General features: G+C 37.1%; 1 protein-coding gene across 4 annotated transcripts in view; it reads left to right on the top strand.

The window, feature by feature from the left end:
- Window positions 1-23,069, top strand: part of PTPRZ1 (protein tyrosine phosphatase receptor type Z1) — a 188,090-nt gene that overhangs the window by 101,504 nt on the left and 63,517 nt on the right. For all 4 annotated transcript variants that reach the window (XM_056117952.1, XM_056117951.1, XM_056117950.1 and 1 more), the window contains exons 3-8: window positions 5,320-5,499; window positions 6,548-6,699; window positions 12,516-12,611; window positions 13,056-13,122; window positions 19,184-19,341; window positions 19,491-19,641. In XM_056117952.1, the coding sequence (XP_055973927.1) occupies window positions 5,320-5,499; window positions 6,548-6,699; window positions 12,516-12,611; window positions 13,056-13,122; window positions 19,184-19,341; window positions 19,491-19,641 (804 nt within the window). The remainder of the gene's footprint in view (window positions 1-5,319; window positions 5,500-6,547; window positions 6,700-12,515; window positions 12,612-13,055; window positions 13,123-19,183; window positions 19,342-19,490; window positions 19,642-23,069) is intronic.

Below are 23,069 nucleotides of genomic sequence, written 5' to 3'. Positions count from 1 at the left end.
AATCCCTTGGCCTTTGCAGTTCAGCCCAGCTACATTCCTGGCCGCTTATTCTCTGATGAAACACTGCAAGTTCCTTACCCCTCTAAAACCTTTGTGCCTCCCGCTAGTTTCCCAGGGGCCTTGATCAGAGACTGCCTTTCTGCTTCCCTCTGGGTCCAGCAGGCTGCTCTCTCCTATAACATTACCTACACTTTTCTGCCGTGGTGGACATCAGCCAGATGCTCTGTGGGTTCTCTCCCTGTGGGTCGAGATTCCCTCCTTCCCTCAAGTCTAACATTGTATAATTTTGAGATCCATGTTTCCTTTTTTTTTCATTCTATTTTGGAGGCATTTGCCTACTTTAGATTTAACTTGCCTATGCTTTTGGAATGGAGAAAATAAACCCACCCACACACCCTCTCTCTATCCTCTCTCTCTCTCTCTCTCTCTCTCTCTCTCTCCCCCCCCCCCCCACCTCCTCTTCCTCCCTCCCTCCTCCAAATTCATGCAAATCTTTTAAAGGACCAAGAATTGCTTTCCATTCTGTTTGGAATGGAGAGTACAGAGTGCAAACATAGTAAATGCATTCATTTGGTGCACAAAGTCTGTTTTGTTTTTACCTTGTGCCAGACTCAGAGTTTGGTAATATGATATGCATGAAATAGATAAGCCAACAAAGTACAGGCTGTTATGTGTTCCAATAGAGGTAAACACGGAAGACTTATAGGAGTGGCACTAATTCAGGTGGGTCAATAAATGGGTGAAAGAATGAATGAATATGTAAACGGTAATTTATCTTGGTTCTCTAGAGCTGACACTGTACTCTGTAGTCTTCCTTATGGGTACACTGCCCTGTAATCTTCTGTTGTAATTTTAAGGCGTGTCCTAATTCTTCCTTCACAATAGTCATTAATAACATTTAAGCGTATGTGATGTGGTTCAAATTAATTCCTTACATCTGCTTTCTTACCTTCATCAGCCTGTCTCTAACCACCTCAGGAACTGATGTCTCCAGTTGTATCACAGAAAACAACAATTGGGAAATTTAAAAATGTTCAATATAGGAATGCATGTTTCATTATTAAAGATAGACAGAATAGAGCCCTGTATTTGCAACATTGTGCACAATTTAACACTTTGTTAATTTATTTTCCTTGATTTTCTAGGTAAGATCATTTGAAACATGCTAGTTTCTAAAATCCTTTACAAAATTTAGGGCTGGAGAGCTAGATGGTACAGTGAGTAAGGTACTTGCCTTGAACTCACCAGACCTGGGTTCAATCCCTGGCACCCCATATGCTCTCCCAAGCATTGTCAGGAGTAATTCCTGAGTGGAGAGCCACAAATAAGCCCTATGAATCACTGAATTGTGCCCCAAAACAAATAAAAAAAAATCCTTTGCAAAGTGAAGTTAAATATATATATATCATATGTATATCTTAAAATATCTTTCTATGATATTTCTATAAAAAAAACTCCTCTGTTTCTTTTTTGTTTTGTTTTGTTTTGTTTTACCTTTTAATTGCAAAAATCAGGACAGCTTTTCAAATCTATGAACTGCTTGGCTCCATGATCTAGTATTTAAAGCCGTGTCTCAGTGTAATCATATGATGTGCTTCAGACATAGTACAGCTCCTCCAAATGTCATACAACTTATGATTTGGAGATCAGATGTTTCTTGATATCCTTCAGAGCAGAGATCTCAGAAAAGCAAGGAAGTGAGAGAGTCTCTCTTTCTCTGGAAGGTTCCAAGTTCCAAGCTCTGAGATGTTGCATGTTCAAGTAACAGAAAAGAAGGCAGAATGATTAGAAAGCTCAGGGCAGATTGGCAGGAAAATCAGGGAAGAGGTTAACGCTAATGTCACTTAAGATAGGGCAATAATGGTAAGGACTTTATGGTTTATTCTGAAATGAAAATGTTTTAGAATGAGTGACATATCATCTAGTATATATTTTAGAGATGTCTTTACCTACTAGGGTGTTTTAATTTTCTTGTGCTAGATAGTAAATCACTTTGTTTTGAGTGTTTTAAAACACTGTGTCATCACAATTTCCATGAGTCCAGTGTTGGAGAGAAGGAACTACTTAGCTAGATCCTTTAACTTTAATATCAAGGCAACAGCAGGGTGTGTTTTTATTTAAAGTCTAGGATTCTGTTGCAAGCTAGTGCAGGTTGTTGGCAAAGCTCACTTCTTACAGTTGCAAAATTGATCTCCAGGTCCCAATATTTGTTTTGTTTTTTTGATTGTTTTTTTTTAACTATCGTTACCATTTTATTATATGATGGTTTAAGAAAATCACAGCCTAGAGTTTACCGTCTGAACCTTTGTTGTTGTTTTTGTTGTTTGGGTCACACCCGGCAATGCTCAGGGGTTACTCCTGGCTCTGCACTAAGAAATCACTCCTGGCCATGCTCTGGGGACCATATGGGATGCAGGAATCAAACAAAAGGCAGTTTCATGCAAGGCAAACTCCCTACTCACTGTCTATCTCTCCAGACCCACCATATAAACCACTTTTTAAGTGTCATGTTTGTTCAATGTTATTGTGGAACCTCCAGAAAATGTTCTTCTTATAAATCTGTGATTCTGTACTCACCAGCTTTTCTTTGTTTGGCCCCAGAGCTGTCTAAGTTTTGCTTGTCAAATGCAATGTATGTATGACTTCCCTGGTGATTTTTGTAAAATGGAGATTCTGATCTGGTGGGCTACACAGTATAGGTCTGACACTCCTAATAATCTTCTAGGTGATGTTGATATGGCTTGTGACATAGCAAGACTGAAACTAGCAAAGACAGTAGCATAGTCCACAGTGGAAATGGGGGAGATGAGAAATGATTTGATTTGGGATACCAATTTGAATGTAGATCCAGTGGTTTGCTGAAGGAAGAAACCCATATCAGAATGACTTCTAAGTTCGGGGGATGGCAAACATTGTAGGGGGAGCTGTTTTAAGGCAAAACTCAGGTAACCAATAGAGAATATTCCAAGTAAGAATCTAGGCAGAGTTGATTATTAAATGCTTGGAAAATAACAGACCTTGTAAATGATATGCAGTGTTATTGGAGACTTAAAATTATATCTAGGTATACTTGGGATTGAATGTACTGTATTTTAAAATGAAAGCAATGGAAAGGACCTTATTGATTTATGTTGCTGTTTCTCTACTTCTCTTGATTAACATTTATAAAGTAAGCAGTGTTTTCCTGCTCCCACCCCTATCAATGTTCTTATGATGATATGGATCTATAATTCCTAGTATCATTAAGGATACTCCTAGAAGTCAAAATGCGTGTCACTGTACTTGTCCAATCGATATTAGACATCAATAGTTTCTAGGAAGAAAGCTATACTTTAAAAGAAAGTTTTTAGCATCTAGTGATCTTTGTGGAATCCTCACTAGGTTATGGGTTGTCTAATTTTCCTGACAACTTTGTGATGTAACCTAATTATTTTTTTCTGAACTAAGTGATGCAAAGTCAGCTCTGTCACATTTGGGAACTTGTGGCCTGGGAACTTGTGCAATGATCAGCCTACAAGTTTCCCTTATCACACAAGGTGTGCAGATTAGTGGAGGGTATGTTTTACACATAAATGTCCTCAACAAAAGCATGTAAAAGCTTGGCCTCATCCATATTTACCTTCTGAATGAGAAGCATTTGAAAGGATAGAAACTGAAAATGAGTATCATTCAATTCTTTCACCAGATGGTTGTAGGAATGCTTATACTTAACAATAGAAAAGGTTAAGAAGTGCCCTACAAGAGATGACTGGTTAAAGAAACTTTGGTACCTCTACACGAGGGAATACTATGCAGCTGTTAGGAGTGATGAAGTCATGAAATTTGCTTATAAGTGGATAGACATGGAGAGTGTCACGCTAAGTGAAATGAGTCAGAAAGAGAGGGACAGACATAGAAGGACTGCACTCATTTGTGGAGTATAGAATAGCATAACATTAGGCTGACACTCAAGGATAGTAGATACAAGGACCAGGAGGATTGCACCATAGCTGAAAGCCTGCCTCATGAGTGGAGGGGAGAAGACACATGGAATAGAGAAAGGATCACTAAGAAAATGATGGCTGGATGAATCAGTCGGGATGGGAGATGTGTGCCAAAAGTAGATGATGGACCAAACATGATGACCTCTCAGTGTCTGTATTGCAAACCATAATGCCCAAAAGCAGAGAGAGAGTATGGGGAATATTGTCTGCCATGGAGGTGGGGGAGGGTGAGGGTATTCTGGGGAGATTTGTGGTGGGGAATGTGCACTGGTAGAGGGATGGGTGTTTGATCATTGTGTGATTGTAACCCATACATGAAAGCTTGTAACTTTCTCATGGTTATTCAATAAAATTAAAAAAGAAAAAAAGAAAAGAAATGTTTAAGACCTTTAAGGTTACTTACCTTTAAGTCTTCCAAAGGTTAAGACTCTTGTGTTGTAATAGACCTTTAAATAAAACATACTTGCTCGCAGCACTCTGAAGTGAAATGGAGTTTTGATAAACGGTTCATGGTTTCAAGTTGGGATGAAATAAAGGTAATCTATGACAGTTCAGTTTAGACAATTGTTTTTATTGAAGAAGGAGTAAGAATTCACCTTACTTAGAGGAATGGTGGAATTATTTTTCCCTACTTCTAATGTACAGTGTTGTACAATACTGTTAAAATCGTTACATGTATACATTATTCCAGTCCCACACCCAAGTCCTATGTGCTGTTTCCCTACACCTGTGTTCCAAGGACACCCCCTATCACCTTTTAATAAGCAAAACTGTCTCTAACAGTAATCTCTGATTTATTATTCTTATTAATAAGCAAGAAAACCAGGTAAGTTTTATCAGCAAAACAATGGGGATAAAGAAGAAGATATTTCAAGAAGCCTGGTGATTATGCTTTAATGATGAAAATATGACACAAATTGAAATTCAGCTAAAACATTCAGCAATAATGGAAAGGGGCAAAATTCTAAACCTAATGGTGAGTTCTAGGGAAGTTGGAATTTATATCTGTCATCTGGACACCTTTTAATATGAAACTGTAGTCAAGGACAGATAAAAAGTGTCTGTTGAGACAATTAGGAGTTTTAATGCTTTGGAAGAAGTATCATGGCTAAACAGAGTCATTGTAGAATCCTGCACTTGATGTGGGGAATCCATAAATTTATATTCAAACTTGGAATCTAAACGGAGGCATAAATTTTATGGATTAATCCAAAAGTGCCCCAATTTTTCACAGTGCTGTTCTATTATTTTTGTAATATGTTAGCTATATTGTAACAAAGCCATTAGACTTTGCTTAGTGGCTTGAGACATTAATTTCCAACATTTTCCTTTCTAGGAGCACTGAATCCAAAAAACTGGGGAAAGAAATATCCAACATGCAATAGCCCCAAGCAGTCGCCAATCAATATTGATGAAGATCTTACACAAGTAAATGTGAATCTTCGGAAACTTAAATTTCAGGGTTGGGATAAACCATCTTTGGAAAATACGTTCATTCATAATACTGGGAAAACAGGTAAAATATGTATGTTTTGTTATGACTTTAATTTTATTAGACCTAGATAGATTAATTTCATTTTTATTGTATTTAAATAAAGCAGAATTTGGTAGATGGAAACAAGGCATAAGAAACCAATGTATGGGAGGAAATTGAAATTTTAAATAACATTTTGTATAAAAAAGACCAGTGTAATCATATCATGTTCTCTGGTAGTATAATAATAATGATGCTTTAAATAAGAGAGGCTACATTTAAAATGAAATATATAGTCAATTAAACAAATGGCATCACTGATTAGTTACTTAATAACTTTTTTCATTAGGCAGATTTGCTTCATCATGTCTCCTCAGCCTCATGCTATATTTAATATTTGGATATGAAAAGAGTGAGCAAGTATAATTTTATGATAAGAAAAGAAATCATTCATCCTTATGCACACAAAATTTAAAATAATATGACCATATAAGTTCCTATTATTGAGAGAAATTTTAAAATTCATGCAAAATATGATACCATAAACTTTTCAGTTAAAAAAATGATAGACAAAATAGTTTACAAAACATAGACACTATGCTATTTGAATACTGTATTTTAAGTAAAATTGTATATCAGAAAATTCTGTAAAAACAACACACATAAAAAAATAATCAAAAAATTTTCAAAATTATGGTAGTAGACATGTTGTAATGGTTTATCATGGGTAATATTTTTCTGTATTTTCTTTATTTTAATAATAGAATTCAATGAATTTAGTAATTTAAAGTCTGACAAGGGTAGGAAATTTTCTACACAGTGTCTGACATGTAATAAGCATTCAATAGGTGTGCTTTGAATTAAGATATTTATTACATGTTATTGTTTAAATACATACAATTATATAATACCATCTTATTAACAGTTTTGAAGTCTTTAATTTTTTAGTGACTTAATATTTTAATTTATCTAACAAATGAATTTCACAACTGATCTTTAATAATAGAAAATTTAGGTTAAAATGTTCATTTTAATTTTCAGAAATATGGATGCAATTTTATTGTTTTAATGTATTTTGTTTTTGTTCTAGTGGAAATTAATCTCACAAATGACTATAGACTCAGTGGAGGGGTTTCTGAAATGGTCTTTAAAGCAAGCAAGATAATATTTCACTGGGGAAAATGCAATATGTCATCTGATGGATCAGAACACAGTTTAGAAGGACAGAAATTTCCACTTGAGGCAAGTCTACAGTCTCACTGATTACTGTTTCATTTTCTAAATTAATGAGATTTCATTTAGCATATGTTTTGGTTAAATTATAATTCAAATTTTATCATTCCATCATTATATTTTTACTTGATTAATATGTGCCTTTCTCACTAAACTAAAAATTAGAACAACATTTAATTTTCCTTTTCCTGGTAATCCTGAGTGTCATAGATCTTCAAAAATCTTGGTGAGTAAATAAATATTTTCAGCATTCTAGCAAATTAAAAAAAAAAGTGAGTGTATGTTGGAGGTGGGGTGGGACTTTATCAACCTACTAGCGAATCAAGTCCCGTCAGGATTGATTCTTTGGTGGCCGAGTCAGGTGTGAATCCTGAACAGAGCAGATGTGGCACATAAACCAAAAAAGGAAAAATAAATGTGATCATATCAGTAGATGCAGGGAAAAAGCATTTGACAAATTCATTGTCTTTTTTTGTTATAAAAATGCTCAGAAATCACGACAGGGGGTGCTCCTAAACCCAAAAAAATGCCATTTGTGGAAACCTCAACCAACAGCATACTCAATGGCAAAATACTAGAAGTGTTTTTCTCTAAAATCAGATAGAAAATTAAGTTTCTTGCATCACCACTATTCATTGTAGGACAGAAGTATTAACCAGAGCAACTAGGCAAGAAAAAGAAATTTGAATCAGAAAAGAAGTAAAGTTGCACTGTTTGCAACTAAGAAGATAATATACATAAACGTTACAGACTCCTAATAAATCACTAGAAAAAATAAACCAGCATATTACAGTGGTGTACTACAAAAGGAATACACCAAAATCTATTATGCTTCTCTAAACTAACAGTGAAAGAGAGGAGAAAAAAGACTGTTCTATTTACAACTGATTTTTTTTTATTTAGTGCTGGGCTATAGCACAGTAAGAAAGGTACTTGTCTTGCTCATGGCTGACCAGAATTCTATCCCTGTCAGCACATACTGTCTCCTGTGCTACTCCAGGAGTGATCCTGAGCACAGAGGCATGAATAAACCCTGAGCATCACTGAGTGTGTTGCAAAAGCAAAACCAATTAGTACCTAGAAAAATAAATTGACAAAAGACACAAAAAATGCAACTGTAAGACTTCGTTGAAATAAACAAAAGAAGACTAAAACAAGGAAAGATATTCTATTTCATGAACTGGAAGAGTTAACATTGTCAAAGTGACATCCTACCCAAATAAGTATATAGATACAATACGTTCCCTATCAAAATTTGAATGGCTTTCTTCAGGGAATAGTACAAACATCACTGAAATGTGTATGGTAACACAAACATCCCCAGTAATCAATCCTAAAATGCAAAAAAGAGGGATGCATCAGATTCCGAACTTACACTATATACAAAGTTATCTATGGTGTGTGTGTGTGTGTATATATATATATATATGTATATATATATGGTATTGGAATAAAAAATTGACACAGGATCTAATTGGATAGAATTGAAAGCCCAAACATAAATCCATGTATAGTTGAGCACTTAATTTATGAAAAAGTCAAGAGTGTATGATGAAGAAAGAAAAAATCTCTCTAACAATTTTCAGGAAAACTGGAAATTCACTTGCAAAACAATAAAACTAGAACACTATATATCATACCATACCCTAAAGTTAATTCAAAGTATATTAAAGATTTGAATGGAACACATGAGACCCCAAAATATGCAGACAAAAACATAGGCAAAACATTCCATGATACTGACTTAACATGTGTCTTTGGGGACTTTACAGGAAAGGGAACTAAAAAATAAATTAACAACTAGGAATTCATCATACTAAAAAGTTTTTGCATAGGAAAGAAACTAGCTTTAAAATCTGGGGAGCTGAAGAGTTAGTACAGTGGGTGTGTCACTTGCCTTATATGTGGCCAATCCTGATTCAGTCCTTCTCAATATATATGATCTCCCAAGTTCTGTAAGAAATATGAACTTCTAAGCCCTACCAGTGGTGATCCCAGAGCAGAGTCAGGAGTAATCCTTCAGTATAGCTTGGTGTGGCCCATTTCTCCTCCACTCCCCAATAAAATGTAAAGTCATCCTATTCAACAGAAGAAATATTTACACATCATATAACTGACATCATATAACTGAACCAGGTTGAAATCAGAAGTAGGAATTCTAGAGAAGTCAGTGAGTGATATGCAACCTAGGAATTTAAGAAGTGTAGTTGTTTCTGGAACTTGCTAGACAAGGTTTAAATGAAGATTTCTTATCAGAAAGTTACCTACAGAGAAAGCAGAATTCTCAATCTAAATTTCTTATTGGAAGAACATTAATGGTTATTAACAGTTATTCTTTTGAACTTAAGAATCTATACTGTCCAGGAAGAGCTGTGGAATTAGGGCCTAAAACTAAAGTGAAATAAGAGTTTAGAGAAAGCAAGAACTTATCTTACAAGCCTCAGCTAACTTTTATGAAAAATTTGTAAGAGGCAGTTTCCCTTTTCTCACAGAACCTAGCTCCCAGAACCGTGCGGCCGCATTTGCAGCCGCGCAACATCTTATTATCTCATTCCTACTTTGGACAAACTGGCAGGCTACCGAATGTAACTTGCCCACACGGCAGAGTTTGGCAAACTCCCCGTGGTGTACCCAATATGCCAAATACCAGTAACAATGATGGGTCTCATTCTCCTAAAGAGCCTTGAATATAGCACTTTTTAAAAAATCTCAGGGCTAGGATGAAGGAGACGTTACTGGGGCCTGCTCGAGGCAATTGACGAATAACAGGATGGTCGTGATTCGTGATAACTGACAAGAACTAATATCAAGGACAATAAGTGTATATCGAATATATCATAAAACTCAGCAGTGTGTATAAAAATGAACAGAGAGGCTGAATGGACAATTCTCTAAAGAATGCATATAGATAACCAAGAAGCACATAAATATGTCCTCATCATAACTTATTTTCAGGAGAATAGAAATCAAAAGTACATTTTGTATTGTATTTTTCCATAACTCACATCTGTGAGAGTGGCTTTCACCAGAAATTAAAACATTGATGAAGTTGCAGAGAAAGAAGAACCCTTCCTTGTACATTATTGCAAATATAAACTGGATTACAGTTTTGGATTACAGTGTGGTGTTCAAAGGTACTAAATAAAATTAAACTTACGCATTTTTTCAGCAATTCCACTGCTAGGTATCCAATCAAATAATTTAAAGAACACTAAATGAAAAGTAGCTACGCACTCCTATGTTCATTGCAGCACTATTTACAAGAGTCAAATTATGGGGGGAAAAGTGACCAACAATTAAAGACTATGTGATTTATAAACTCAATGATATACTAACCAATTGTAAAGAAAAATAAAATCTTGCCACTGGTACCAACATTAATGGAACTGGAATGGGGAATGATATAGGAAATAAGTAAGAAATAAGGACAAATACTGGATAGTCATAGATTCTTGTAGGCTATAAAGAAACAAAGCACAGAGTAGAAGATGTATGGTATTTATACAGGATATATGAGATATGCCTTGCATACTGGTAACCTTGATTTGATCACTGGTACCATGAGAAATTCTGGGTTTGGTTCAAATCCTCTCTCCCTCAGAAAAGAAACAAACAAAGCAAGTATACAAACAATTCCTTGCACTTAATTGACCTCACACTACATATGGTCCCCTAAGCCCTACCAGGAGTGATCCTTGAGCACAGAGCCAGGAGTAAGCTCTGAGTACTGCAGGATATGGCCCGAATACAAACAAAACAAAAACTAACCTTGAGTTTGAAGTAGAGAACTAAATTTTCCAGATACGGAGATGGGGAGGTTGGAGTAGGGTATCTAATACATGATTGTATAGAGGGATTTCAACATTTGTGTGATGTTTGTGGTATACCAACTTACTTCTGATAATTTGTGAAAAAAACATTTCTGAAACATACGAAATCATCTAAACCAATATTACTTAATAAAAAATGTAAATAGAAATACATTGTGTTTAACATTTTAAATCTTAATTTCATCAGTGTAAGGCACTTATCAATTAAGATGCTATAAATAAACAAGAAGGGCATCTCAGAAAAAAATTCTGAAAATTACAATATAAGTCCTGGAACCAAAATAAATGATGCAAAAGCTCTTACACTGAACCTCGTATATTTTTCCATTCAAAGAGACTTCAAGTCATTCCTAAGACAAATTGTCCATTGTTGGTTCTTTTCAAAATTCTGTTTCTGTGCAAACAGGGAAAAGTGGAAGACAAACTCGATTTGTTTCATTTTTTTTTTTTCTGATCCTCTCATCCCACGCACTGATCTTTTAAATTTTACTGCAAAAGACAGGGTGAGTCAGGAAAAAAATGCTCAAATTATCATTTACTTTGGTTATTAAAGGTCCCTAAACTAATATGCCTCTCTCCATTCACAATCTCTTCCTCTCTCCCTACCTACTCCCACTCTTGCTTCCTACCCAGCCCCATTTCCTGTATTTCAACCTCTTCCATTCATTGCCTTCAACATCAACCTCCAGGTCTTCCTAAAGTGCCTCTCGGCCCTCCAGCCTTCTCATGTTTTCTTTTTTTTCTCACAGATCCTCAGTTGGAATCACCACTAATATTCAACTCCCCATTTTTCTCGTGCTTTCTTGCCTGTGATTGGTACTTTTTCTGATTTGAACACATCCATCTCTTCTGCCTTATCGTCTGCCATCTTTTAAGCTTCTCATTCATCATGGATTAGTTTAGAAATCCTCTCTCTGGAAGGCTTTAAGTGACCACTCAGTCAGGTGTGACTGCCAGCCCTCTACTTCATACATGCTTTCAGTGATCACAGCCCCAACTGTGCCTTAATGGTTTCAAAGACTTTCCGCGCGGCCCTTAATTGGACTTCAGAACCGTCTGAGTGGTCTGATTCCCAAGTCCGTGACACAAGAAGTGCCGAATTTTGATTGAAAGTTGAGGTTGTTAGAGGTAAATATCAGAGTAGAAATTAGCATGGGATAGCCTTGCAGCAGAAAGACAATACAGACCTAGGATTCTTTGATGTATTTTAGGTAGATTCAGCATCCTAGGAGTTTCACCATTAATGGAAATAACAACATGGTAAATGTCTAAAAATGATAACTAAGGGCCATCGAGAAAAGTATGTCCATTTAAGAAAAAAAGTAAACTATGCTTGAAAGAATTCTAGCAAAATCACTGAAAGTACGTTGGTAGGGACTGTAGACAGCACAGCAGGTAGACTACTTGCCTTGCACTCTGCTAACCAGGTTCAATCCCCTGCATCCCATTTGGCCCCCATGCCCCATTAGGAGTGATTCCTGAGCACTGCTGGGTGTGCTTCCCCCAAAGCACACTAGTAATATATCTGATAGAAAATTATTACTTGCACCTCTTGGTAATCACAACTTGGGGTTTTCAGTTGTAGATAAATATAACTTGATATTTCCTCTCTTCCTCAGGAATGATAAATACTGTAATAGAGTTGTATAAACATAATCAATAAAATAATTTAAAAATGTACAGAGGGACCAAAGTGATAAGACAGTAGTAGCCTTGAATGCTGCCCATCCAGTTTCAATCCTTACAAATGGGCCCCTTAGCCCAGCTAGGAGTGATCCATGAGCATAGTCAGGAGTAATCCCTGAGCATAGTGAGGTGTGGGCCCAAAATAAATAAATAAATAAGAATAATATATACAGAACAATGACTCGCACAGTTTATAGAATTCTTCAAATTAAATTACTAACTCGGCAAAAGGTGAAATATTTCCTTAGAGTTCTCTCCTGACTTGTGAAGTCTTTATATATAATAAATTTAATATTGTTGCCTTTATAGATGCAAATCTACTGTTTTGATGCTGACCAGTTTTCGAGTTTTGATGACGCAGTTAAAGAAAAAGGAAAGTTAAGAGCTTTATCGATTTTATTTGAGGTAATCATGATATAGAACTTTTCATTGACTTAATTCTTTTTTTTGAATATGTAAAATCTTTGCAAGAAATTAAAGAACTCACAAGTAGAATAACAACGGGTAGTCATTTTCAATAATATTGACTCGTTGACTGCTATTTTAAAATGGATCTTGTGTTCATTAATTGTTTATATTACTTCTATGTGGACAAAATTGTTTTGTGAGTGCACAGATGTGCTTGCTTGTTCTTGATAGAGAAGTAATTTTGAATTTGAATGTTTAAAACGTACTTTTCTTAATAGAATTTTTTTTTTGTTTCTTTTACATTTGCCTTGAGAAATAAAATGTACATTTAGAGAACATTTCTTTTATACTTAATGCTTAAGATGAAATTCTCTAGTCTTTACATTGAATAGTTAAGCAAATATTTTATCTTAATTTTAGAATGTTATTTTTCTTTAACAGGTTGGATTGGAAGAAAATTTGGATTACAAACCAATTATTGATGGAATTGAAAGTGTTAGTCTCTTTGGTAAGATATTAGCATTATCTCTCTTGAATATGTGTTTTTTTACAATTTACAAAAAAAAATTCAAAAGGAGGAAGGGAAAATACTTTTTAAAGGAGCAATCTCACTCTTCACTCAATGATTTACATATTCCTCATCAAGTAAATTTTTTCATAAATTTTTCATCATGTGAAAGTCAGGAAATATAAATAGTTTTCTAACTTTATTCCTGAAAAAGATGTAATCACATCATGCATTTAAATTTTGTCTATTCTTTTTCTACTGTATATCTTAAGAACTAATATAATCTGAAGCCAGTTAGATATATAAAAATCATATTTGGGGGAAAGGAGTGACAGTACAGCAAGGAGGGCACTTACCTTGCATGTAGTAGACACAAGTTTGATGCCCTGCATCCCATATAGTCCCCAGAGCCCTCCAGGTCATGATTCTTGAGTACAGAGTCAAGAGGCCACACCCAAGCAATACAAAGCATGGCAAAAAAAAGGGGAAAAAAAGAAAAAAAAGACCAGATTTATAAAATATGTGTTCTAACATAAACAAGGAGTTGTTAATGAAATTAAAATTTAATTCCTGGGGGCTCTAGAGATCATTCAGGAGTTATTCCCTCACCTTGCATGAAGCAGACCCAACCCATTCCCCCATGAGTATGGTCTTCTGAGTACAGAGCCGGGAGTATGCCCTGAGCACAGTCATGTGTCACCCACCCAAAAACCACTTGGTCACTTGACCACTTGACATCCCATTACTCATTGATTTGCTAAAGTGGGCACTAATAATGTCTCCATTCATCCCTGTCACATGCTAGTGTAGCCCAATTGTGTCTGCTCATTCTAGGAACACGAAGAGCCTCAAACCAATCGTTCAGGGTCTTGATGAAGAAGTCTGACCATCTCGTGGGTGGGCGGCCATGTGATCTTTTGACGTCCCATAGAATCCAGTCAGTAAAAGCTCTAGTCCAGCGGTCGTCTCCAAATCTCATTATGTGTCCAGTCCATATGATTTTCAATGCCTTGGAAAAAGAGACAGTGTCCCTGATTCTTGATCGTCGACAGAGGTCAGAACTCCGGATTCTTTCTCTCATTTGAGCGACGCGTGATACTCCAAGCATAGCTCTTTCAATTCATCTTTGGGAGACCCAAATAGCATTCTCATCCTGTTTTCGTAAGGCCCAGGTCTTTAAGGTGTATGTTAATGCAGGAAGAACAGTGGAATCGAAGAGTTGTGCCCGGAGCCGAAGGTTATTCATCCTCTTAGCTATTTCTTCAATGCTCTTGAAGGCGTTCCAAGCTGCTCTCTTCCTCCTGTGCAACTCAGGTGCCAGGTCTTTTGTCATGTTGACTTCTCAAACTAGGTACACATAGCTGTTGCATTCGGAGATGTTCGTTCCATTGAGAGCGAATGAAACATCAGGAACAAGACTGTTTCTCATAAACATTGTCTTTGTGAGATTCAGCTGTAGTTCGACCTTTCCACACTCATGGTCGAAGTCAGCCAGCACTTGTGCCGCTTGGCTAGTGTTTGGTGTTATTAGAACGATGTCATCAGTGACGCAGAGGTGGTGTAGTTGCCGACCGTCTATCTTCACTCCCATTCCTTCCCATTCCAGTGGTCACATGACGTTCTCGAGGGTGGCACTGAAGAATTTCGGTGAAATGGTATCACCCTGTCGAACCTCTCTCTTGACATGGATGATCACTTCTTTGTAGAATGGTGAGATCCTGGTAGTGAATCCATAATACAGCTGATGGAGGATCCTGATGTATTGAGTTTGAATACCCTGTTTGACTAAGGCTTCAATGACTGCTTCCGTCTCAACAGAATCAAAGGCCGTCTTTAAATTAATGAATGTTAGACAGAGCAGCATCTTGAACTCCCAAGAAACCTCAATGAGCTTGGTTATCCTTTGCTGAATCCTTTGCAGAACCCGGCTTGCTCATATGGTTGTCCTTCATCTAGTGTTCTGCCAATCCTATTCAGGATGACTCAAGTGAACAGCTTGTAGATGACAGAAAACAGGCAAATCAGGCAATAGTTGCCAATGTCCTGGGTGTCTCCCTTCTTGTACAGTAGTACAGTCCTGCTGGTTTTCCACTGGGATGGAAACTTACATTCAGAGAGATAGCATGTGAAGAGCCGAGCCAGTGTATTGATGAGTACTGACGGCAGAATCTTCAGGTGTTTGGGTCTGACTTTGTCCTGGCCAGGTGCTGTTCACTTCTTTACCGATGAAATGGGGTGTCTGATTTTGGAAGGGAGAATGTTGGGAATAACATATCCATCCTGCGGAATTTGGTATGTGGGCAGTGGACGTGGCTATCAAAGAGATCCTAGTAGAAGTCATAGATTATCTTCTCCATTGCCCTTCTGGAAAATGTGATAGATCCATCAGGACGTGGGAGGATAGTCATCTTGGTCTTGTATTTGATGAAGGACAGGCGGGCATTGCGAATGCTTTTCCCAGCTTCTGCCACATCTGACAGCACTGCTGCTCTTTTCTCTTTGAGGTCTTCCTTTATCTCATCTCTGCACTGCTTTGTGTTCATTCATGGTTGCCTGAGGCTTGCGCAAGGCACGTTGGCAAATAAACTCAAGAGTTTTTGAAGAGAGGCATTTTTTTGTGGCTTTCTGTCTCTCAACGTTCTTCGCACAATCATGGAGGTGCTGAACCAGTCAAAAAAATTAAAATAAAAAAATGAAAAACCCAAAAGCCAAATTAAAAATAATTTCCTGATAGTTTTCTCACAAAGGTAGATTCTTTTGCTTTGCCAAAATGATAGGGTTTTTAGAAAAAGGTGAACACTTACACAGAACAAGAAACATTATGTCCTGTTATTGTTCTACCTACTGCCTCGTGAATCTTTTCCTTTATACAGTTAATGTTTTTGATAATGTTGACTATAGACAATAACACTAATATAGCTGTCATTCCTGTTTGTTCCCACATACAAAACATTACCGTGCCCCCTAAATTATTTTTAAAATGAATATTATTTCCTCTGGTTGGCTGTAAAATTTAAAATCAAAAGCAAGGCTTACAGTTTTTTTTATAGAAAGAAAAATTCTGGGCCTAATATTAATTCATCTTTGTCAATGATATATGGGGCCCAAAGCTGACCAAGTATTTCAGAAGTCAGTGATATATGAATTCCTTCCTTTTTGAAAAATTCTTCTGGTGCTCTCTCTCTTTCTTTCTCTCTCTCTCCCTCTCTCTCCCTCTTCTTCCTCTTGTTTTCATCAAAGTGCAAAGTGCAACATTGTCAATGTTTAGGTCCACAAAGAGATTCTTGACTCCTCAGTCAGCTCAGCCAGGGCACCTGGGGCTATAAAGTTGTGAAGGAGGGGAGGCAGATTGAATTCTTATCTCTCCACAAAATCCCACCCTCCAATGTTTTCCAAAGTGGGGGATGCAGTCCTGCTCTGGGATTGGGGTTTCTGGATCAATTCAAAATGGGGCCCGTAGTAGTCTTGCGTGCAATTGGGAGATGCTTTCTGTTTGTTCACTTAGCATGATAGATTTCCAGGAAGCAGTACTGAGTAATTTTTTTTGAAAAGGAGGCAAAAATAAGTTTGGGGGCCTTTGTACTATACCAGCTATATGTTTAAGTACACAAATAAAACATCGTCAGTTAATTTGAATGGGTGTTTGATATTAGTCAACCAATAGCTGAGATTTGATATTTTACACAGAAAATGATGGAGAGAAAAGAACACTTTCAGACATCAGCCGATTAAACTCTGTTCTAGAACAGTGGGAACTGACTGTTCCTTTCATATATTCCTCTACAAATAACAAACCCATTTCCAGCTTTCCTTCCTCTTATGTTTTTCCCCTTTCCTTCCACCCTTCCTTCTCTCCCCTAGGCATTGTTCTATTCATGGAGTGGTGAAAGAGGGTTAAGAGGCTATGGCATAAAGACAATACATTAATCCCCTACACTGGACAGAGTCCATGAAAGGGAGAACTGTTAGTTGTGATCTTTTCATTACAAGAGGAAGAAATACACCCAAGTCACGTCATTCGTGATTTTCAAACAGGCGTTCCAAACAGAATGAGTCAAAGTACTCATTTAATCACAAATATCTAGAAATTTTCTTATTGAACAGTCCTCCAGGCATTTAACATGCCTCATCTCAAGTGTTATCATCCTAAGGAATAAAATTGGGTTTTAAGTATTTAGTGGCTTATTTCTTAAATCTGTTATGATATTGTCTTTATCTTTCTGTATCTACTTCTCCCATATCTCCCCCAACTCACTCCTTCTTGTGGAGGGGGATCTGGTTGATTGTTTAATCATGAATTTTTTGTTTATGGCTAGAGTTGGGCAATTGAATGACTGATTATTAATAGAGCAGCAATACTCAGGTGTGATTCTGTTGTGTTAGCAGTAGTGAGGCCATTAAAATGAAACTTGTTTTTGCAAATCACAAAAATCACCTCCAGCCAATTTTCTGTTTCCTTAACAAGTATCTGAAAAGAAAAACTGTGAGTGAAGAGTCTCTGAGTGTAATGAGTGGTGGAGGGGAATAACTAGATAGTGGCTAATGCTACTAGAAATTTGGTGGTGGGTGGCATATTGCATATACGCCTATCACAGTATGAAGCTGGACTCCTGAAATATATAAAAAGTATTATGACCAGTGGCACCTGAATAAAAATTAAATGTCTTGGAATGTCAAAGACAGAAAGAAATTTAGGATATGTATGTAAATAACACTCACCTCCAAAAAGCATAAATCCATATCCATAACAAAATAAAGGAATTAGAATCATAAACTTTTTTTCCTGATTCTTTCTATTCTATTCTTCTTGACTGTCCCCATTTAATTTGTTTCTTGATTTTGACAAAATTCTGTAGTTTGCCAGTATGTTCAGGTCTCACCTGTTTTTCCTTTCATGCTGTCTCTTTTGATGTCAATATATTTCCCTGTCTAATTTAGCAGTGAATTCATTTCTGGTTCCTTGTTATGAAAATGTCATCATCTGTATAATATTTTAATGTAAATTTTGTCTTCAGCAGAAAATATATATATGTATATACACGGATGGTATATAATATGGGAAGGAAATGAGTCATAAAAGATTCTCATATTAAAATGGAGACACAGAGACTGAAGTGATAATACAGTGGGGAGAGCATTAGGCTTGCATATGGTCAACCTGGGTTCGATCTCCAGCATCCTATATGGTTCCCTGAGCACTGCCAGGAATGATTCCTGAGTGCAGAGCCAGGAGTAGCCCCTGAGCATTGCCAAGTGTGACCCAAAAAAAGTTAAAAGTAAAATAAAATTAAAATAAACTGGAGACACAATTACATAATTAGAAACAAACATTTTCCTAAGTTTTAGAGCACTGAAAACAGAGTCTTAATTCTCATCATCCAGTTTTGATACTGGAAGAGAAAATATATTGTGAGAAGTAAGTATTTAATTCACTAAAACCAATTATAACTTGAGTTTTCAAAAAGAATTAAAACTAAATTTAGATTGTATCTTCGGAGAATCCGGCAAGCTACCAAGAGTATTCGATATGCCAGACACAGTAACAATAAAGTCTCCAATGGAGACGTTACTGGGCCCGCTGGAGCAAATCGATGATCAACGGGAGGGCCTTTACTTACTTACTTTACTTTACTTACTTAGATTGTATCTAAATGACACCAATTCAATTAATAGTTTATATTTCTAAAATGCTCTAGAAGTTGTTACATGCACCTAATTAATCCCATCCCTCCTTCCTTTCAAAGTCCCTAGAGGACCTAGAAGGCTAAGCACATGCTTTGTATGGAGCCAGCTTGGGTTTGCCCTAAGTACATTAGGGTTCACTAAGACCACCTAGAGCAGCCCCCAGGCACAAAGTCAGACATCACCCCGCAGCAGCTCCAGGTGTGGCCCAAAACAAAACAAATAAACAAAAAACGAAATTATGCCCCCACCCCCAAAAAGAGAAATTCAGTTATGATTAAAACTATAGCAAAGCTTAAGTCTTGCTGTCTATAAAAATTAAACAGCTAGGTTTCAGCATTGAGACTCCAGATGAGACATTATGTTATTATTTTTCTAGGGAAACAGGCTGCCTTAGATCAATTTATATTGTTGAACCTTCTGCCGAACTCAACTGACAAGTATTACACTTACAATGGCTCACTGACCTCTCCTCCGTGCACCGACACTGTGGACTGGATTATTTTTAAAGATACAGTTAGCATCTCTGAAAGCCAGGTAATTCTAGAAATTCAGTGACGTTATTTGAAGCTATTTTAAAAAAGAGTTATTTTATAATACTCACTGAATAATTACCTTATATCCTTGCCTGATGATACCTTTGCACCAGATATGCTAAATTCTATGCTAAATCTTCTTATTTCCAGTTGGCTGTTTTTTGTGAAGTTCTTACAATGCAGCAGTCAGGTTACGTCATGCTGATGGACTATGTGCAAAATAATTTTCGAGAACAACAGTACAAATTCTCTAGGCAGGTGTTCTCCTCATATACTGGAAAGGAAGAGATTCATGAAGCAGGTATGTGCTAAAATATAATTTCCTCACAAGTCTGCAGTTTTAAAATGATCAAAAGCAATTGCAGTACAATAGAATATATGCAATCCTTAGACTTTCAGAAATATTTTGATTCTTAGATTGATAGCTGAGTAAATTATTTAACTTCTCTGAATCTCAGTTGCCATATGTATAAGATGGTAAATCAAAACTGTATTCTTCTCACATGAAACATCTCATTTGAATATGAAAAATATGAGACTCAATAAAGTGATTTTTTCCAATGCACAATAATAGGTACAGAACAACCTAATATCACCAAGATAATTTTAGAGGATTTGCCAATAAGAAACAATGAAAAAGTAAAGAATGATTAAAAGAGAGAAGGGGTTAAGGGGTTAAGGTATGCAGAGCTTAGAGGCATTACACTCTGGCTTTAGTGATTAGGGAACTTTCTGGGAGAATCACATTTGACCCAAATTTTGACATTTGATAGCATTTTAAAGAGCTTAGATTTTTGTTAGCAACTCCCAATGAAGAACCTAATGTCACAAATCAAGTGCACTGATTTCTTGATATTCTGTGGAAGGGCCTCCCAAGTGGTGCTCTGGAGACCCCAGCCACAGTTCAAAGCAAGGGTGCTGCTCTGGCTCTGAAATGTCAGGGACCACCAGGGCATCCTTAAAGACTAGATCCAGCAATGCTTGGTGGCAAAGAGCAAATGAGGCCTGGGTATCTCTGTACTGTCACCCCAGCCCCATCTTGATGTGGCAGTACAGGGACACCCAGCCCCGTGCATTGCTAATGCTTAAAAAGTGAGTGTCACCCAATTTCCCCTTTGTGAAAAATAACTAAGTTTGCCCTTAAAAATATGTTGCTCAAAATAAGTAAGTTGCTCAAGCCTTGCCAGCATAAATCAGAGGAAAGATTCTTAGTGACTTCAGTGTCTTTTAAAGCTGGTTCAACAGTCAGAAACTCTTAAAAATGTACACAGTGAATTGCATCTGTTGACTGACCCTTTCTGACTTGTAGAGGGTTTACTGATTCAAGCAAGTCTAAGTTTTTGAAGACATAAAACTTTGCATTGGAGACATAGAACTTTTCAAGGAGGTGGTCTCCTTTGTCAGCCCTGCAATGACTATGGAGTCATGTATTATACTAATTTAATAGTCATCTCTTTTGCCAAGGTGGGCTTTAAAATGGCAAGGTTTTATTACTTTAATGTGATATTTGAGAAAATTGTTTAAAAACAACAAAAATACAGTGCAAGACACCAGTGATGAATGGCTGTGTTTAATGTGACATTAAGTTCTGAATTAAATTATCCCAAAGGGAGGAGAGTTAATTATGCCTCTACCAACAATCTTAAATCCTAGAAACCCTCTCTAGTAAGTAATTGACAATTGATTTAGAAAAAAAAAGAGGCTCAATTTTACCATCTCCATTTCTAAATTATAACAAACCAAATAATCAATCAAACAAACATCATTCTTTTCATCATGTCCTTTCATCGGGTCCATTTTATTAAAACCTCAGAGTGATCACACGCAGACCCCATGGGGCTTGCTCCACCACCAGCTTCCCTGCCTCACACTGACCTCTCCCTGGCCCTCAGAAGAGAGAAGATCGCATTCTCCAGTTGTATTTAAATGTGCGATTTCCTCTCCATGGTGTCTTCTTCACTGTTCCTTCTTCTTGATATCACTTTGTTCTTCTTGACCCAAGTTTCCCCTGATATCCTCAGGAGAGTTCTAACTCCAGTCCACTGAGTCTGACCCAGGTTGGGCCACCAGCAGGGATACCACACCCATAGAGGACAAGAGAAATGATGTTCATCTAGTCCTGTGTGATGCTCCCTATTGTTCTCCATCTATGGCCCCAAACTTCATGGCAAAATCCATGGTATGGCCATGGTCTATTGAGATTATTTTCTTTTCCTTTGTATTCTAAAGCCCATGAAAGGAATGACTTAGATTTCTCTTGTTTTGTCCTTTTGTCTCCATTACTGAACTAAACCTCTCATTCAGCAAATATTCATCGAGTGATTAAAAGAATCCATATCCACATAATAAGATTCATAGCAGGTTATCCTCTGATGTAACCCATTTGTAGCATTTTCATTGCATGTGTGACCATGGACAGTGGTCTTAAGCATGGCTGTGGCTGGAACCGGAGGTCTTCAGCTGCCAGGGCTCTGCTCAGGGTGGGGAGGGAAACTCAACCCACCCTCCTCCAAGGGGCCCAGGTGAGGACATGAAGGGATAGGTAGAGGAACCCAGATGTGCAGCACCTGGGGTGTAGATCTCCAAGCTGGCTCGGATTGGGCCTGGGGCCTCCTCCACCCAGATCCCCCATCTTTCAGGCATTACACCCACCAACTGCCCCCAGGGCCGTGTAATCCCATCAACGGCCAAGACCCAGAGACTATAAAATTCTGCCCCTGGAAGCGCACGGCCGCGACATCTTATTATCTAGGTCTTACTCTGGTGATCCTGGCAGGCTACCAAAAGTATCCTGCCCACACGGCAGAGTCTGGCAAACTCCCCATGGCGAATTCAGTATGCCAAAAACCAGTAACAATGATGGTTCTCATTCTCATTCTTTAGCCTCGAATGTGGCACTTTTTAAAATCTCAGGGCTAGGAGAAGGAGATGTTACTGGGGCCTGCTCGAGGCTATCGATGACCATCAGGATGACAGTGATACAGTGTAACCGTGTTGTTTTTACAATTACCTGGTGAAAGATAAAAGGCGGAGTTGCAGTAGTGGTTAGCATGTGTAAGGTGAGTCAGCATGTTCATCAAGCATTGGCAATACTGATTCAGTATTTCCTCTATAATCTTGGCCCATTTCCAATTTATATGCTATAGGAAGCTGACCCAAGCTCTCAAAACTATAAAGGGATGGAATTGCTATTTGATCCCAGGCCTTTTTGATTCTAAAGTCTTCCAAAGCTTTTTTCCACTATGCTTTATATTAATGAGGAAGCATTATTATAATGAAAGCTATGACTTCAAATACAGGGAACTTTCAAAGAAAAGTACTGCTTTCTTCAAAAACTACAACTAAATTCTTGCCTTTTTTTATCATGCATGTTTGCATTTATCAAACCCTTTTTTTTTTGCCTCATGTGTATTCATGTCATTGAATTTTTTCCTTAATTGATATGCTATCTACATTTTACTTTCAGAAACTGACCTTACGAATGAGGATTGCACTTATGTTCAGTATTTAATCCTTATTCAATTTAGTTTGAAAATTCTAATTACATGAGTATTATTAGAAAATTTTATCACAGAAAATAAAAACTATAAGTTAGCTACTCAGATATCAGGTAATGGATATTTTGTGAATATTCTCTGTATTTTTCTCTGAAATTAAAAATAATATTCTGTCCCAGGGAGATGATAGTACAGTGGGTAAAGTGCTGGCCTTGCATGTGGCTGAACTGGG

Source organism: Sorex fumeus, unplaced genomic scaffold (genome assembly GCF_029834395.1).
Source record: "Sorex fumeus unplaced genomic scaffold, SorFum_2.1 ptg000037l, whole genome shotgun sequence".
NCBI classification, from domain to species: domain Eukaryota; kingdom Metazoa; phylum Chordata; class Mammalia; order Eulipotyphla; family Soricidae; genus Sorex; species Sorex fumeus.
This window is presented reverse-complemented; position numbering and strand designations above follow the sequence as displayed.